Below are 16,802 nucleotides of genomic sequence, written 5' to 3'. Positions count from 1 at the left end.
GGTATTACAACCAAAGAACCAGCCTCAGACACTTTCAAGTCGAGGACCTGGTGTTGAGAAAAGTAACACTACACTCCATGAACCCGAACAAAGCAAAACTGGGCCTGAAATGGGAAGGACCATATCGAATCGTCGGAATAACCGACAAATGCTCATATAAACTCGAAGCGGGAAACGGCGTGCAACTACCAAACAACTCGAACGTGACAAACTCAATTACTTTTTAATCATGTTAAAAATCGGACAAACTTATGCAGGTAATCAGCCAAGGACGACTGTGGCTATTAGGTCTGAAAGCATGTGTTGCACTTTTTTTTTCTTGAACCGATTTTGTCCCGAAGTAGGTTTTCCGACAAGGTTTTTAACGAGGTAACAGTAAAATGTGCTACCTTATATTTGAAGACCAGTTTCAAACCAAAATCAATGATCGTTTGCTTCAGGTCAATAGTATTCGAGCCCTCGCGAGTTCAACCTTGAATACTGGGGGCCGTCACCCCCAGATTAAGATCTGTTGCAAGGGAAGTATGAAATTTTATGTACTAAAAGCTAAACCTTGGTGGTTAGGATTTTTTATAAGGGCCAAACGATTGTATGAACCGTGCCCACATAATGATAAAGGATTTCTAAATACTTTAATTTCAATAGTTAGAGTGAATATCTCCTAGCTTGCCCTGGTTAGGTAGCATGCGTTGATACAAGTTACCAACGGATTAAGAACTTTAGTTTGAAGCTTATCTATGTTATATGTATGTTACATTGTGAGATTATCACTTCTATCTCCTTGATATTTCTTGTATAAGGATAGGCCTGTCCTTATCCAAATAAGGAACTGGGTTACCATTTAAAAATAATAACCCCAAAATGAAGCGCTAAAATTAATTTGAAGAAGATATGTTCATATATAACACTAGTTCTACATGCCTATAGTTAGAGCTAAACTACTATATCCATCTTGCTACTCAGCTTAGTTGACAATCCATCACGTAGTTTGCTCCTTCACTCTGCCTTGCCACATTCAGGTGAAAGCATCACCAAATGATCAACTAGAATTTCAGTGTCTGTGTAATCAAAAAAATGCCCTCGACTAGTTTAGGTGAACCGCCTTGAATTTTGTACTGAGCTTGTATAAAGACATCCAATACGCTACCAGTTTGCAGCTCAAGAAATATTGATTCAACAAAATGCAGAGACCATGGATCTATGCAAAGAACAAAATGGTAAATAAAGAAAAACCCGAGCAATCCAATAGAAACGTAACATCTTTTGACATACATATGAAGCAATCAATGATTTCTTCGACTAAGTTGCCACGCAAACTGATCGAGAGCTACCATTGCACGGCATGCTGAACCAATCGAGCCATCATATCTGTATGAACAAATAGTAAATTCATGGTTCCAGTGAGTCAAATCTCAATTTCAAGTAAGCATGTTTAAGCATAGTCACTAAAAAAGTCTGCAGGCTGCATGTGTTCTGTTTAAATGTGGAATTACATACTTTAACAGCAAACTCTGATTTTGGGACCTTATCTAACTGGATGCATAAAATCCTCATTTACAAAGGTCCCTGTGCATTGAATCCAATAGCTAACAGACTCGAACTAATGTAGATAGACAAAGAGGTTCATGTGTCCCACAGTAAAAAACGATGGTCTTCTGAGAGACCTTCACAGCCAAACGCAACCCTAAACCAGAGAAGATGTACACGGTTAAACTCAAGCATGACTACAGAAGGAAAAGAATAGGCTTCATCAGAGTCCCACTAATGTAGGAAGAAAGAGGATTTTTTTTTCCTTTTAGACAAGTAGAAAGAGGGATATAAACCTACAACAAGGCGATGAAATAATAGAAGCTTTGGGCAGATTTTGCAGGGGTTTCTAGATCAAAGCAATTAACAATTACTTAGCTCTGTGGAGTTCTGAACCAAGTGAGGATGGAGAAGCCAATGGAACCAACCCTATATCTTTGTGAGAATTTACATACTCACATATGGTTTTGTGGAAGGGGGTATAAGACAAATTTCTTTGTAGATTCGACAAAAAGAGCTAGCTTCCAATAAATGAAAATTTGAAGTACTGAGAGAGATTAAAGAAGGAAAAAATTGGAATATACATATAAGAGAAGGTCCAAAAAGTGATTCTCTGAAGACCTTAATTTAGGAAAATCTTGAATGAATTCAAGAAAAGATCAACAAAGAGCTCTGAAGGAATTTACAGGAATCTTAACAATCAACAAAGGAATTTGATGGAATTTTCTTGTTATTTATAAAAGCATTTCTTCAAATTTTAGTAGTTCCTAAAAAGAAAGATTGACATTAATTAACAAGTATGTTCTTTCCATGCTTCAAACCTAAAGAGTCGTGGTATGTTTCAAAGCAATTTGGTTAGTCACTACACCATAGACTGACTAAAGCTAAAAGGAGAAAGGGAGATGACTCTAGTTGTTGAGTACCCCGGAGAATGGTGGGTGTAGATTGGCCAACTGTACACCTAAGTAAGGAACACTTACAATCCAATCAAGAGGAACGCTCCAGTGTGCATCAGAATAGCACCTTCACCAGCAGGTTTTGAAGTACTCATGCATCTTGCACTGAACCAACTCTCATGAATTGTCGTTACAAGATCTGTCAACAAAATGGCAAAACTAGCTTTTAGGTAGTGTTTACTTCCAAAAACAAACCAGTTGTTCTGGTCTTAGTGATCCTTTCTAAAGAATAGCAATTACAACGAGCATAAACAAGTACTGAGGCATCACAGTTTGTGTTTGCTCTGCATTATTGACTGAGTGCACAAACAATGCTGTCAAACGCTTTTTTTTTTTTCTGTTTTTTTTTTTTTTTATGAAATAAGTTGTTTCATTGTAAGCATCAAGAAGATGCAAAGTTACAAGAAGGATCAATGTTAGCTCCATTACAATAAACCTGCCCAGGGAGCTAACCAAAATAATCAAAAGTAGAAAAGGACTAAATTAATTTTTTTTAATTTAAATGACGCTGTCAAACCCTAGAAGCAGCCCAACCACCCAGAAAAACTTTTATATGGAAAAAATAGATATATTGCATTTACTTCTCAATATCACATAGGTGGGAGAGGCAAAGTACGAACATGACTGTAAGTACCACATCACTATCTTCTACACATTCCAACCAAAGTGCCAAATCCAAGACATACAGTTCAGATGACGGGCTAAAAAATAACATAGTTCCCGAAATCCAAAGTTTACGCATGATATATTTTTATTTGTAAACAGCAATCAACTCACATTGATTCTGTCCAATGAAGAAGCTCTCAGTCTGCAGTTTGTTTCTCTTGACGAAACTGACAAGTTCACACATTTCAGTTGGATCTCCCTTTATGCCCTCTTGCTCTGCACTACAGGCATAAACATTAGGCTTTAAAACTACACCTTTTTCCATAAGGGCAAAGCAAAGCGAAAAAGAAAACTGTTTTGCACATATTGGCTACTATAAAGTCTCCAAAAAGAAATTTCTTTTGCTTCTTATCTCATCATCTATTGCCCCATATGGAAGTAACTCGAGTAAGTAAAGTTTCTTGTGTTACTTCACAACTAAAGCATGACTGCTGGTTGTTTTTGCACTGCAGCTATATATGTGGGAGGCTGAGAGAACCTTCCTAGAAATGCAGAGCACCATACTTGGTCTATTTTGGAGTACTTGTGATGTTCATATATGTACAGACGATTCAATTAACTTTGTAAAAAGCATCTTTTTGCTAGAGCAATTCAATCCTCGTGTACAAAGCAAATACTGGGTCTTCCCCTTTTGTCAATAAGCATATCTTTACTAATCGAAAAGCACAAGTAGAACACCAGTACTTATTTCACCAACTCAAGAAAATGACACTTGAACTTCAACTTTTCAGTATTTCACCAACCCATAAAGCAAAATCTTTAACCATGTGTAGGCTTCCACTATAAGAGCAAGGAGAATGGTTGGACAGTCTTCTGTTTTATGTTTCTCAGGTTTATAAGTTTATTTGGCAGCTAAAATTACACTAAAATCTGAAGTCACACCAAAATGAAAGGCTTGAGAATAAGGAGGAAAGTTTCTTATACTGAAGCGAAAAAGATCATTTTCATTATAGTAAAATAAGATAAAAGACTGCACCCAAGGGTGTGGTCTAGTAGTCAATGAAGTGGGTTGAGAACCATGAGATCTCAGGTTCAAAATCTAGCGCGGGCAAAAACACTAGGTGATTTCTTCCCATCTATCCAGGCCTTGGTGGATAGAATTACGAGGTACCTGTGATGGTGGGAGGTAGCACGCACCTCGAGTAATTAGTCGAGGTGCGGAAAAGCTGGCCCGAACATCATGGTTATCAAAAAATAAAAATAAATAAAAGATAAAAGATCACTTTTATCAGAAAAGATCATTTTCATTATAGTAAAAGAAGATAAAAGATCACTAATATCAAAGTACTGGTGGTATTTGAGGGAAAAGGGTTTTGATCAACTTTCTGAACTTTTATCTTTTTTGATGCGGCCAACTTTCTGAACTTATTATCGTCATAAAAAATTCCTACTAGAAAAAAGGCAATTGCATTGTTCAAAATAACCAGTTAGCTATCTGAAAACGCACATTAACAGAAAAAGGTAAGAGCTTTAAATGGTTTTTCCACATTTTCACTTACATGGTAGATATCAGACGAGAAGGGCCATTGGGGTCGTAGTTTAACAGCAAAGCAGCCTTTAATGGTTGACCTGAAAGAGGGATAATCTATTTCAGCTAACTATACATGTTAAAGTTAAACAAGAACAGATAAACTTCTTCAGAAGTGTTACATTCACTGACCTGAACCAACATTGCTCGAAATCCATTTCTCCCAAATTTTATGCACAAATGCCCAGTCCATTTATATTCTTCTGCCTACAATAAGCACACTGCAATAGAGGGACAAAAAGGAAGGAAAAGGTATTTACAATTCAATCTCAATGGTTGATTTTCATAAGAATTTGCAGAAAACAGAAACAATTGGAAGCAATTCACCATCAAAATACACACATATATATATATATATATATATATATATATATATATATAGAGAGAGAGAGAGAGAGAGAGAGAGAGAGAGAGAGAGAGAGAGAGAGAGGTTCTCAGAGGAATTTCATCAAACAGAAGACGGGCAAAAACAACTTTTTCTTAGTATTGAAATTGAAAAGCCAAACTAATTTCAGAGTGAAAAACAAATTGCACCTGCTCGAGACTTGGATATGGATTAGCAGCTTCAGTAAAACACCAAAAAGAGCTACGATTACGAAAGGGAAATAACAAAAAAAAAAAACTGATATACGAAGCATCACACAAAAACGTTTTCGAAAATTATACGGACAGCGCACGCAAGTCGAGAAATGATAAATAGTGCTTTTCGAGGTCTTAGAACAAAGAATTACTTATTAAATTTAAAGATGACATTTTGGGTCTTCACATTCTCCACCTCTAAAACAAACGTTCATCCTCGAACGGAGTTAGAAAAAGTACCTGAGCTGGTGAATAAGTGTGGATATTTACTCCGCATGTCCGACTCGGACTCCCAGGTAGATGCCTTTACCGGCTGACCTCTCCATTGCACTCGAACTGAAGGATAACTCTTAGACCTCAACTGCCGGACCTGCCGGGCTAGAATAGCCACCGGCTCCCCCTCGTAAGTCAAATCTTTGTCCAATTGTACTAAACTGAAATCTAACACATAGGACGGATCACCATGATATTTTTGGAGCATAGACACATGGAACACCGGATGAACCGCTGATAAACTGGGTGGTAATGCAAGCATGTAGGCTACATCACCCACCTTTTCAAGAATTTCAAAAGGTCCAATATACCTAGGGCTCAACTTGCCCTTCTTTCCGAACCTCACTACACCTTTCATAGGTGAAACCCAAAGTAATATTCTTTCTCCAACCATGAATGCAATATCACGATCTTTACGGTCGGCATAACTCTTTTGCCTAGACTGAGCTGTGCGAAGTCGATCCTGAATAATCATAACCTAATCCAAGGCATCCTGTACCAAATCGGTACCGAACAACCGAGCCTCTCCCGGTTCAAACCAAGAAACTGGCGATTGACATCGCCTTCTGTATAATGCCTCATATGGAGCCATCTGAATGCTCGACTGGTGGCTATTATCATAAGCAAACTCAGCAAGTGGCAGGAATTGATTCCAAGAACCTCCAAAGTCTATAACACAAGCGCGAAACATATCTTCCAATATCTGAATGGTGTGCTCTGACTATCTGTCTGTCTGTGGATGAAATGTTGTACTCAACTCAACCTGCGTGCCTAACTCATGCTGTACAGCCCTCTAGAAGTGTGAGGTAAACTGCGTACCTTGATCTGAAATAATAGACACGGGCACACCGTGAAGGCGGACAATCTCACGAATGTAAATTTCAGCCAACCTTTCTGAAGAATAGGTAACTGCCACTGGAACGAAATGTGCTGACTTGGTCAACCTGTCCACAATGACACAAACTGCATCAAATTTTATCTAAGTCTATGGGAGCCCAACTACAAAATCCATAATGAAACGCTCCCACTTCCACTCAGGAATTTCTAACTTTCGAAGCAAACCACCAGGTCTCTGATGCTCGTACTTAACTTGCTGACAATTCAGACACCGAGCTACATATTCAACTATATCCTTTTTCATTCTCCTCCACCAATAATGTTGCCGCAAATCTTGATACATTTTGGTGGTGCCTGGACGAATAGAAGACCTAGAACTGTGTGCCTCTTCAAGAATTAATTCACGAAGCCCGTCAACATTAGGCACATAAATATGACCCTGCATTCGTAGAACTCTATCTTCCCCCACAGCAACCTGTTTGGCATTACCGTTCTGCACCGTGTCCTTAAGGACAAGTAAATGAGGAACATCATACTACTTCTCTCTAATGCGCTCATATAAAGAAGACCAAGCGACTGTGCAAGCTAGAACCCGATTGGGTTCTGAAACGTCTAACCTCATGAACTGATTAGCCAAAGTCTGAACATCTACAGCTAATGGCCTCTCTCCAACCGGAATATACGCAAGACTGCCCATACTCACAGCCTTTCTACTCATAGTCTTTCAACAACTCCAACCATCTTCTCTGCCTCAAATTAGGATCTTTTTGTTTGAACAGATACTGAAGGCTATGATGATTAGTCCACTCTAGTCATGGCACAAGATTTTATGCGCCTTCAATTGTGTACATTGCATATTAAGCAATGAAAGAAATTTCTACTTCCTTTACGCTTTGTTACTATGCATTTTTTGATTCCGGATCCTAAAGCCCATGGGCTACCCCTACTCGGGGACTGTTGCCCGATGAAAATTCGGATGACCCAGGCTACCGAATTCGAGAGGCAAAAAAACCATTAGGCAATGACCAAATATAAAAGGCTACGGCCACCCTAAAAATGGCTCGGAGTTGTCCGAAGTCCGTGACCAGAAAGTAAGGCCCTTACGAAATTCGAAACCTACTAAATGGTTACCCTCGACAAAAAAATCATCTAAAGACACTTAAGCATCTTAAAAACCTTCGATCTCACCGAGGGTTCGAAGCCACAAGTAAACCAAAGTGGCATCGAAGTCTAATTTTATGCTAAGGCATCAAAACCAATACACAAATAGAAATTGCAAGAAGATGCTAAAAAGAAAAGACATGGTATTGCCAGAAAAGGAAAAAAATTATATACTCCAAAATAAATTTACAAAGGCCCAACAAAACGACCTCAAAATAAAAAAAACAATACATAAGGAAAAACTAAAAAAAATACTAAGGCATCTATGCCTGGTCTTCACCGGGGCCCGACTCATCGCCAGAACCATCGGAGCCCTCAGAGCCCTCGAAACCCTCGGAGCCTTTGGGATCCTCGGGCTCATAGAGCTCTTTTGCCTCGGCCTTGAGTCTCCTAACTTCTTCAATCTCAGCCGGTAGGTCAAAGCCTCAGGCATGAATCTCTTCGAGGGTCTCTCTTCGGGATAGCCGCTTTATATACTCAGCTTCATCTTTAACCGGGTCTCAGCCGTCTCCACATCAGCCTTGTACTGGGCCACCATTTCCTCGGCATCAGCAGAGGTCGCATCTAGTCTAGACCTCATTGCAGCATATTCTTGCCCAAGGGCATCCCATTCCATGATAGCCGAGCTCAGCTGTGACCGAAGATCATCATTTAGCTGAGACCACCTATCTGCTTTGTCCTTCGCCACCCAGAGTTGGTTCTTGACCGATTCCAGCTCCGCCTTCATAGCTTCTTTCTCCAAGGCAGCAGGTCCATCCTGCCCTTCCATACTTTGGTCGTGGATTTGACCTTGTCCATCTCGGCCCGGAGCTGGTCGATTCGGTCTATCTTCTGTTGGGAATGTGAAGTTGTGTCGCTAGTCACCACGACTAGATGCTCGTTTTTAGCCTAAAAATATTTACCTTATCAACCAGGGTCGAGGCCTCCTTCTCAGCTTTTTCCATCTCAGCCTGGAGAATCGGGAGGTCTTTAAAGGCCTCGATCTACTGTTCACTAAGAGCTCTACACAAGTCATTCTTCCAGACCTGCCCTTTGAGCTCGAACTCGAGTTAGCTAACCTCCAAGAGGTACCGGAGGAAGCTTTCATGGTGAAGCCCTGAAGCCTGAAACATAATGAAGTTAGCAGAAGACATCAAAAACCTAAGTAAGATTTACAAAGGGGTTGATGCCTTACCCGGTTCAGTGCCTGTTGCGCCTCATTGAAGAGGCTCAATGTGCCCACCTCGTTCATCTTTGTCTGGTACTCCTAGGTCACCAGGCATCAGAGGTAGATGGCTACACCCACAAAAGCATACAAATTTCGGGCATCCTCAGGGATTTAAAGAACAACTATTCTCTTGTGCTCAAGGCCCACGCTCGGAGAAAAAAATTGCTTTAATAGTTTTGGGCTCGAACTCGGCCCGCCAGCTCCCGAGGGCTAATCCTTCTTCAGGACCTCCAGGTGACCAAGCCTAGAAAAATTGTCCAGTGTGGCCATATCCATGCCATCAAAAAATGTGTTGAGGGCATCGTCTGGGCCCTGCGCTCCCTCGCTTGACTTCTCTTTGCCAGCTTGGGCCTCTTCGATCATAGACTAGGTATATGAGGGTGTCTCTACGAGGTGAATAACAGTGGTTGCCTCCTTCGGAGCAGGGGCAGCTTCCTAGGAGGCCACAACCTCTGTCTCTCCCTCTGGTTCCCGAGTTAGAGGGGGATCGACCTCATGATCCTTTTTCTTGGTCGTGGCCTGCTCCCCCTTATTAAGGGTCGACCCATGAGTGACGAACAGGTTATCATCTTCAGAATCATGGCTGAGCTGGTAGAGAGCATCAGGGTCTGGTACCCGGGACTTGGTGCTCTTCTTGAACCTCCAGCCTCGAATGGCCACACTTTTCTTCCTTTTAGCCTCGGTGTCCGGGGAAGTTGAGGACTTTTCTTCTTATTCTTCTTCTCCTCCTTCGCGGCAGTCCCAAAACAGAGAACTCGAGAAGCGAGGGCAGATCCTCGTCCTCATCCAATGGTCTAAGTTCGGTGGTCTTAGGCAAACATATAAGAAAAGAGAAAAATTTAGCAATATGTAAGTTAAGAGAATGATGATGATTATTCAAGGAAGAGCCTCACCTTGAGAATGGGCCTCCCATTTGGCCTTCGAAAGATTGAGCCATACGTGCTTGGAGTACGGCACCTGCTTGCAGATCCGCTCGATCCACTCCTTGAGTCGGGGGATTGCATCTGAAACTTGGGAAATAACTACACGACCACAAGCACAGGCAATTATAGAAAGAATAAAATAAAATAAAAAGGAATACTCAAGAAAGACAATACTTACGGTATACATTCTACTGCTCGGGGAATGGCAAGAACTCAGAAGGGATAAGGTCTTCAGTTTTCATCCAAATGAACCTCTCCTGCCAACCTCAGTCTCGGTCCTCGTCGATGTTGTCATGACCCAAACCGATGGACCATGACGAGTGCCCGAGTCCTACATATTGAACACCCCTAAGCATGCGTCTAAGATATAAACATGAATTAAGGGTAGGTCGTGAATAACATACGCGAGGGAAACATGTCCAAAAGACATATATACATATACATACATAATACGGTGGGGGTGAGCCGACAAGGATGCTATAAACAACTATGTATCCAAAACTGGAAGCCGACAAGGTCACATGCTATCCAACTATACATAACTGTCTACAGACCTCTAATAGAGTGTACAACTGTATAAAGGACGGGACTGGGTCCGGTCTGTAACACCCTAGAAAATTTCGAAGTGCTTAAGCTCTATTAAGAAAGTTGATGTGCATTAATTATATTATTTTGTGTGTAGACAAGGGCTATTATAATAATTATATCAATTGATCATGATAACATATGTATGAGGTGCATTAAGAATGGTTTATGGTCTAAGAAGAGCCCCAAGGCTAAGTCAAGTTGAAAATTTTATGATGGGATAAAGTTTCAAGTGAGTTCGCACAAGACCTAACTTCAAACGAGCATACCTCTCTTGATATGAAGGGTTATATAGTGTATTACCTATCAAAATAAAGGGATATGTGTCTAGTTTACAATGCTTCAAACCGTTAGTCATTTGAAAACTCCTACAAGAGGTTATGACAATAGTACCAAAGGCTGGATCTGGGATCAATTTCGCGACCGCAAACCTGTTCCGCGGACCGCATAAGGTCATGCGATTTTGATTAAACGTAGGCCTTGAGAAGTATGATTCTTGGGTGTGAGATTATTATATATACATATATGTACCAATAAGGTTTGTGGGAAGTTTGTTGAGCTTAAATAAGTAAGGATTGGGTTATGTAGTGAAGGAAATCTTGTAGAAGAACATTGTGGTTAAATTTGCACACCTAGTGTTTGATAAAATGCTCAAATGAGCTGAAACCGTGAATATTTTCCTAATTTATGCTCAATTTTGTTATGTCTCAAAATATATTGGGATTGCTAGAATTTCTGGAACGATGTTGTAATTTAAGGAAAGCTCAAAGCAAGGTATATTAGCCAAACCTTTCTCCTAGAATTGAATTCCATGGTATCCATGTAATCTATATAAGTCCCAAATTGTTCATTATGAAAGTGGCTATTCCGAATAAGCTTGTGTGGAAAGATATATGTTCAATGGGTATCCCAAAATGGCTTTATCATGTTATGTTGTCATTTGAGATTACTTTCAAAGTATGGGTTGTGCTTTAATAATATTGCGACTTCAAGTCAAGTTCAAATGAAGGATATTATGCCAAATTTTGTGAAAAAACGCTATGTGCCTAAGACTCTTAATTTCCCACATGTGTATAAAAATATTGATTTATAATGCCTTGTTGTTATTGTTGTTGTTGATGATGTTTAAAAGTGAAAAGGGTGAGTATGGAACACTAAATGTGGCCATCGTGCCCAGAATGAGAATTACATATGTGGCCAATAGTGCCAATGAAATGAAAGAATGTGTGAACATTATGAGATGTGTTTTATCTCCTTCACATAATAATGTCATTAAGGTTTTATGATCATCCGCGGCTAGTGCAAGTAAGCGATAGTATGAACATAAATTGTGGTCATTTGCCAAAACGAGAATAATGAATGAAACCCTATGGACAGTCTATGAAACGCATAGGAATATTGTGTTATGAAATCCAATGGGCGATCTATGAAACGCATAGGTAGATTGTGTTATGAAATCCTATGGAAGGTTTATGAAACGCATAGGTATATTGTGATATGAAATCCTGTGTACGGTCTATGAAATGCATAGGTATATTATGTTATGAAATCCTGTGGATGGTCTATGTGATGGCGCCTATCGTGGAACTAGGCAAGCTGACTCATTTCCAAAAAAAATAATATTTTTCATTTAAAAGATAATTTCAATACTATTTAACATAAAACCTTCATTCAAGGAGTTCAAATAAAAGAAAATAGAAGTGCGAAAAAGAAAAGCCCGACATCGGGATGTCACTTGTCATGAGCATCTACTACAATCTGTCTAACAATATCAAGGCTAACTCAGCCTGGAAAATAGCTAAATACAACTAGAGGAAGTTAAGAGGGAGAAGAGTAGGGGCTGCGATCGCCAAACAGCTACCTTGCTATCTCTAAGAAAATCTGCAACCAGAATACTCAATAACCGCTACCGTGTCCAGCTATACCTAAATCTGCACACAAGGTGCAGGGAGTAACGTGAGAAAGCTAACTCAGTAAGTAACAACAATAAATAAAGGCTGAGAAGTAGTGACGAGCCATAAAGCGTATAACGTTTATATCAGGAAATCTTAGTGAAATACCATATGCTTTTAAAATCAGGATTTGAATCAAACGTCTCGGTTAAACCCAGTTCCAGTAAAAAACATTTAAAGATATTTTTCCAACAGTTTTTCAAACAAAGGCTCAATGCAAAGGTGAGAAAAAATGATGAAATCATAAACAGCCCCTCAGGCAAAACATCACTCATATACAACCCCTCGGGCAAACCTCACAGTCACTCTTGCCACTCGGGCATACCTCACAATCACTGGGGGTGTGTACAGACTTCGGAAGGGCTCCTTCAGCCCAAGCGCTAAAATATGCACGGACAACTCACATGCTATAATAATAAAGTATGCTGCAGGCGGGTAGCCCGATCCACACTCATCCTCACAAACCAGGCCCTCGGCCTCACTCAGTCATGAACCTCTCAAGCCCCTCGGGCATTTCAGTAAAATAGGGCATTCGGCCCAAAATATTTATATGCATCAAAATAGAGTCATAAAACTCAATTATGCGGTAAACAAGTATAAACATGACTGGGTATAGATTTTTCAATTGAAGACAATGAGAGGATGGTAAGAAACAGCCCCTAAGGGTCCAAACAGCATTGGCGCAAGGCCCAAACATGGCATTCGGCCCAATTTACCGAAATTCTTTCTAAAACATATAAGTATCATATGGTTTCAATAAAGTATGCAACTTTATAGTTGCTACGGGACGGACCAAGTCACAAATCCCCAACAGTGCACGCCCACACGCCCGTCACCTAGAATGTGCGACACTAAAAATTTTAGAATGATACAAAATCCGGGGTTTCATACCCTCAGGACTAGATTTACAATTGTTACTTACCTCAAACCGGTAAAATCTCAAACCCGCAATGCTCTTGCCTCTGGACTCGGCCTCCAAATGCTCCGAATCTATTCACAATCAGTACAATACCATCAATACGCGCTAATGGAATGAATTCCACAAGAAAAACTACAAAATTAGACCAAAACATGAAATTGGCTCAAACATGGCCCCCGGGCCCACGTCTCAAAATCTGACAAAATTTACAAAACTAGAAATCTCATTCACTCACGAGTCTAACCATACTAAATTCATCAAAATTCGACATCGTTTGGTCCTTCAAATCCTAAAATTGCTCTCCAAAAATTCCAAGCCCTAACCCCTCATTTTCACTAATTACCATGATTTAACAATGGAAAATCACCATATATACAAGTATTAGGGCTCAAGTAACTTACCTCAACGAAATACCCTTGATTCGCTCTTCAAATCTCTCCCAAAAGCTCCAAAAACCTAATTGAAATGGTGGAAATGAACCAAATTTGTGAAGGGTTCTATTTACAGTTTCTGCCCAGGTTTTTCGCACCTGCGGCCATTTTCTCATACCCGCGTGACCGCACCTGCTGTCTAAGGAGCCACACCTATGAAACTCACTTAATCCCTAAGATTACGCACATGCGGACACCTTCCTCACACCTGCGGACTCGCATCTGTGGTCCCTGGTGCGCATCTGCGAAACCATCCCAAACTCCTCATCTCCGCATCTGCGCTCAAGGCCTCGCACCTGCGGGCTCGCAGATGCGGCCAATTCTTCACACCTGCGTTTCCAGCCTTGGCCCAGAGTCTCCCGCACTTGCGCACTCCTCACGCGCACCAGCGGCCTCGCACCTGCGACCCTTTCTTCCGCAGGCGCGGAAATAACAGAAGAAGCAACTCCAGCTGCAAAGTCTAGCTTCGACAAATCTGTTAACCACCCGGAATCACCCCGAGGCCCTCGGGACCTCAGCCAAAAATACCAACAAGTCATATATCAACATACAAACTTAGTAGAACCTTCGAATTACTCAAAACAACATCCAAACGCCAAATTACCCTTAGATTCAAGCCTAATAATTTCTAAATTTCAAAATTCGGCAAACGATGCCGAAATCAACCAAACCATGTCCGAATGATCTCAAATTTTGGACACACGTCACAAATGAAACTACGAACCTACTCCAACTTCCGGAATTCCATTCCGACCCCGATATCAAATTTTCCACTGCCAACCGAAATCGCCAAATTTCCAATTTTGCCAATTCAGGTCTTATTCTACCACGGACCTCCAACTCACATTCCGGATGCACTTCTAAGTCCAAAATCACCTAACGGAGCTAACAGAACCATCAGAATTCAAATCCGAGATCGTTTACATATAAGTCATCATCCGGTTGACTTTTCCAACTTAAGTTTCTACTTAAGAGACTAAGTGTCTCAATTCACTCTGAAACCACTCTGGTCCCGAACCAACTAACCCGATATAACATAATATAGCTGAATTACACAAAAAGAAATAAAAATGGGGAAAACGGGGTTATAACTCTCGAAACGACCGGGTCATTACAGGTACATACATGTATAATTAATACTCTCATACCCAAGAATCATACTCCTAATCAACCATCTTCTACCCAAATTCGAAATTGAAAATTAGGGTATGGAACCTTACCTTTAGATGAAGAACTTATGAGATTTCCTTGTTGAATTTCAAAGTTTGGACAAGATCTTGATGAACAAAACACTTCATCTACTTTCTCTCTATAGAACACTCTCACTTCTCTCTAAAAAACCTCAAATAATTTTCCCAAAATAAACCCCAAAGCCTATTTATCAAAATGGGGTTGGGTAATGAAAATAGGAAAATTAACTCTCCGAATTCAGTTATGCGATTGCACAATGGACCGCAAAATCGGTGCCCAAAACTAGGCTATTATGGCCAGGTTTGCGACCCTTTTGCGGTCGCATAACTACTTCTGCGATCGCATAATGGTTTTGCGATCGCAGAATTGGTCGCAGAATCGCATTTTTTAGCCTTTGGTAATTTGGTCATAACCTCTTGTAGGAATGTTCACATGACGAATGGTTTGAAGAGTTGGAAACTAGACACATAGACCTTTCTTTTTATATCTAACACACCATATAACTCTTCATATCAAGAGAGGTATGATCGTTTGAAGTTAGGTCTTGTGCGAACTCACTTGAAACTTTAGTCTATTATGAAATTTCCAACTTCTATATCCGATGCCGAAACCTATCGAATCAAGCCCGATTGGCCTCAAATTTTGCACACAAGTCATAAGTGACATAACTGACATGTTCCAATTTCCAGAATTGGATTCCGACCTCCTTATGAAAAATTCAACATTCGATCGAACTTTCCGAAAATCGTCTATTTTCCAACTTTCGCCAAAATGCGTCGAATTGTCCTACGGACTTCAAAATCCAAATCCAAACATACGCCTAAGTCCAAAATCACCATAAGAAGCTATTGACATCATCAAAATTCTATTCCGGGGTCGTTTGCTCAAAAGTCAACTCTCTGGTCAACTCTTTCTATTTAAGTTTCAATAAATGAGAATTTCTCTTTCAATTAAATTTTAAATCTTCCGAAAATCAAACTCGACCACACCCGCGGGTCATAATACATATTACGAAGTTGCTCGGGACCTTTAGTTGTTGAACGGGGCATTAATTCTAAAATGACAAGTCTGGTCGTTACACAGGCAAACTCTCCTCCAGTGGAAATATATAGTGCCAACAAAACCTTAAACACCCGAAATCGTCTGTGTCATTAAAACCTCATATCCTTCCCTCCAAAACTAACTGCAACCTTGTACATCTAACTTTTCAACCCCCACACGGCGCATCGCCTCTAACATGCTAACTCGCAACACTACGAAGTCTCATAGTCAACTCTGAACCATAAGCAAATTTAACACCTCGCCAACCGAGAGTCTTTCATTTAACTAAATCCAGGAGAACACCACCACACGCAATATAGCTCCTATACTTGTAGAAACATCAAATCTGATTGTGGTCATAACCATGATAAATTCTTCAGAACTCATAAACACATAATCGAGTAATCAGAACCAATCGCCTCTGTCTGATGCACTACTCTCATATGCTGCTCATGTTCCTCCTTACTGCGCGAGTAGATCAAAATGTCATCAATGAAGACAATGCCAAACGAATCAATATATGGCCTGAATACCCTGTTCATCAGATCCATAAACGATGTCGTGGCATTAGTCAAACCGAAAGACATTACCAGAAACTCATAATGACCATATCTACCATGGAAAGCACTTTTCAGAACATCCAAATCTCGAATCTTCAACTGATGATACCCCGACCTCACGTTGCTTTTAGAGAATACCCTAGCACCCTGCAACTGGTCAAATATATCATTAATATGCAATAACGGATACTTGTTCTTAATAGTGACTTTGTTCAATTTGAGATAATCAATACACATCCGCATTGTTCCATCCTTCATTTTCACAAAAAATACCGGTGCAACCCAAGGCGATACACTCGGTCTGACGAACCCTTTGGCTAGTAACTCTTCAAGTTGTTCTTTCAATTCTTTTAGAGCCATGCGATACAGTGGGACAAATATAGGCTGAGTATATGGAGCCAAGTCAATACAGAAATCAATATCCAGATCAAGTGGCATACCTGGAAGATTTGAAGGAAATACATCG

The 16,802-nt window shown here is 40.3% G+C and overlaps 1 protein-coding gene across 4 annotated transcripts; it reads right to left on the bottom strand.

Annotated features, from left to right (window-relative positions):
- Window positions 1-851: 851 nt before the first annotated feature.
- Window positions 852-5,327, bottom strand: LOC104102598 (uncharacterized). Of its 4 annotated transcripts, none has more exons than XM_070187572.1 (7): window positions 5,212-5,327; window positions 4,810-4,898; window positions 4,649-4,718; window positions 3,261-3,370; window positions 2,508-2,622; window positions 1,273-1,368; window positions 852-1,198 (listed from the first exon to the last, which is right to left on the bottom strand). In XM_070187572.1, the coding sequence occupies exons 2-6, from the start codon at window positions 4,868-4,870 to the stop codon at window positions 1,284-1,286; spliced, it is 441 nt and encodes a 146-aa protein (XP_070043673.1). In that variant the 5' UTR covers window positions 4,871-4,898; window positions 5,212-5,327; the 3' UTR covers window positions 852-1,198; window positions 1,273-1,283. The 4 variants fall into 4 exon arrangements, with proteins under 4 accessions (XP_070043673.1, XP_070043674.1, XP_070043672.1 ...); XM_070187573.1 differs by having other exon boundaries at window positions 852-1,202; window positions 1,275-1,368; XM_070187571.1 differs by having other exon boundaries at window positions 852-1,368.
- Between the last annotated feature and the right edge of the window lie 11,475 nt (window positions 5,328-16,802).

Source organism: Nicotiana tomentosiformis, chromosome 10 (assembly GCF_000390325.3).
Source record: "Nicotiana tomentosiformis chromosome 10, ASM39032v3, whole genome shotgun sequence".
NCBI lineage: Eukaryota > Viridiplantae > Streptophyta > Magnoliopsida > Solanales > Solanaceae > Nicotiana > Nicotiana tomentosiformis.
This window is presented reverse-complemented; position numbering and strand designations above follow the sequence as displayed.

Bases quoted from the DNA above. Each gene is read 5' to 3' on its own strand.
- LOC104102598 (XM_070187571.1), bottom strand. From the start codon at position 4,870: ATGGACTGGGCATTTGTGCATAAAATTTGGGAGAAATGGATTTCGAGC. The intron at 4,719-4,809 runs GTCAGTGAATGT...TCCCTCTTTCAG, and splicing joins TTCGAGCAATGTTGGTTCAG to GTCAACCATTAAAGGCTGCT. The intron at 3,371-4,648 runs GTAAGTGAAAAT...TTATGCCTGTAG, and splicing joins TCTCGTCTGATATCTACCAT to TGCAGAGCAAGAGGGCATAA.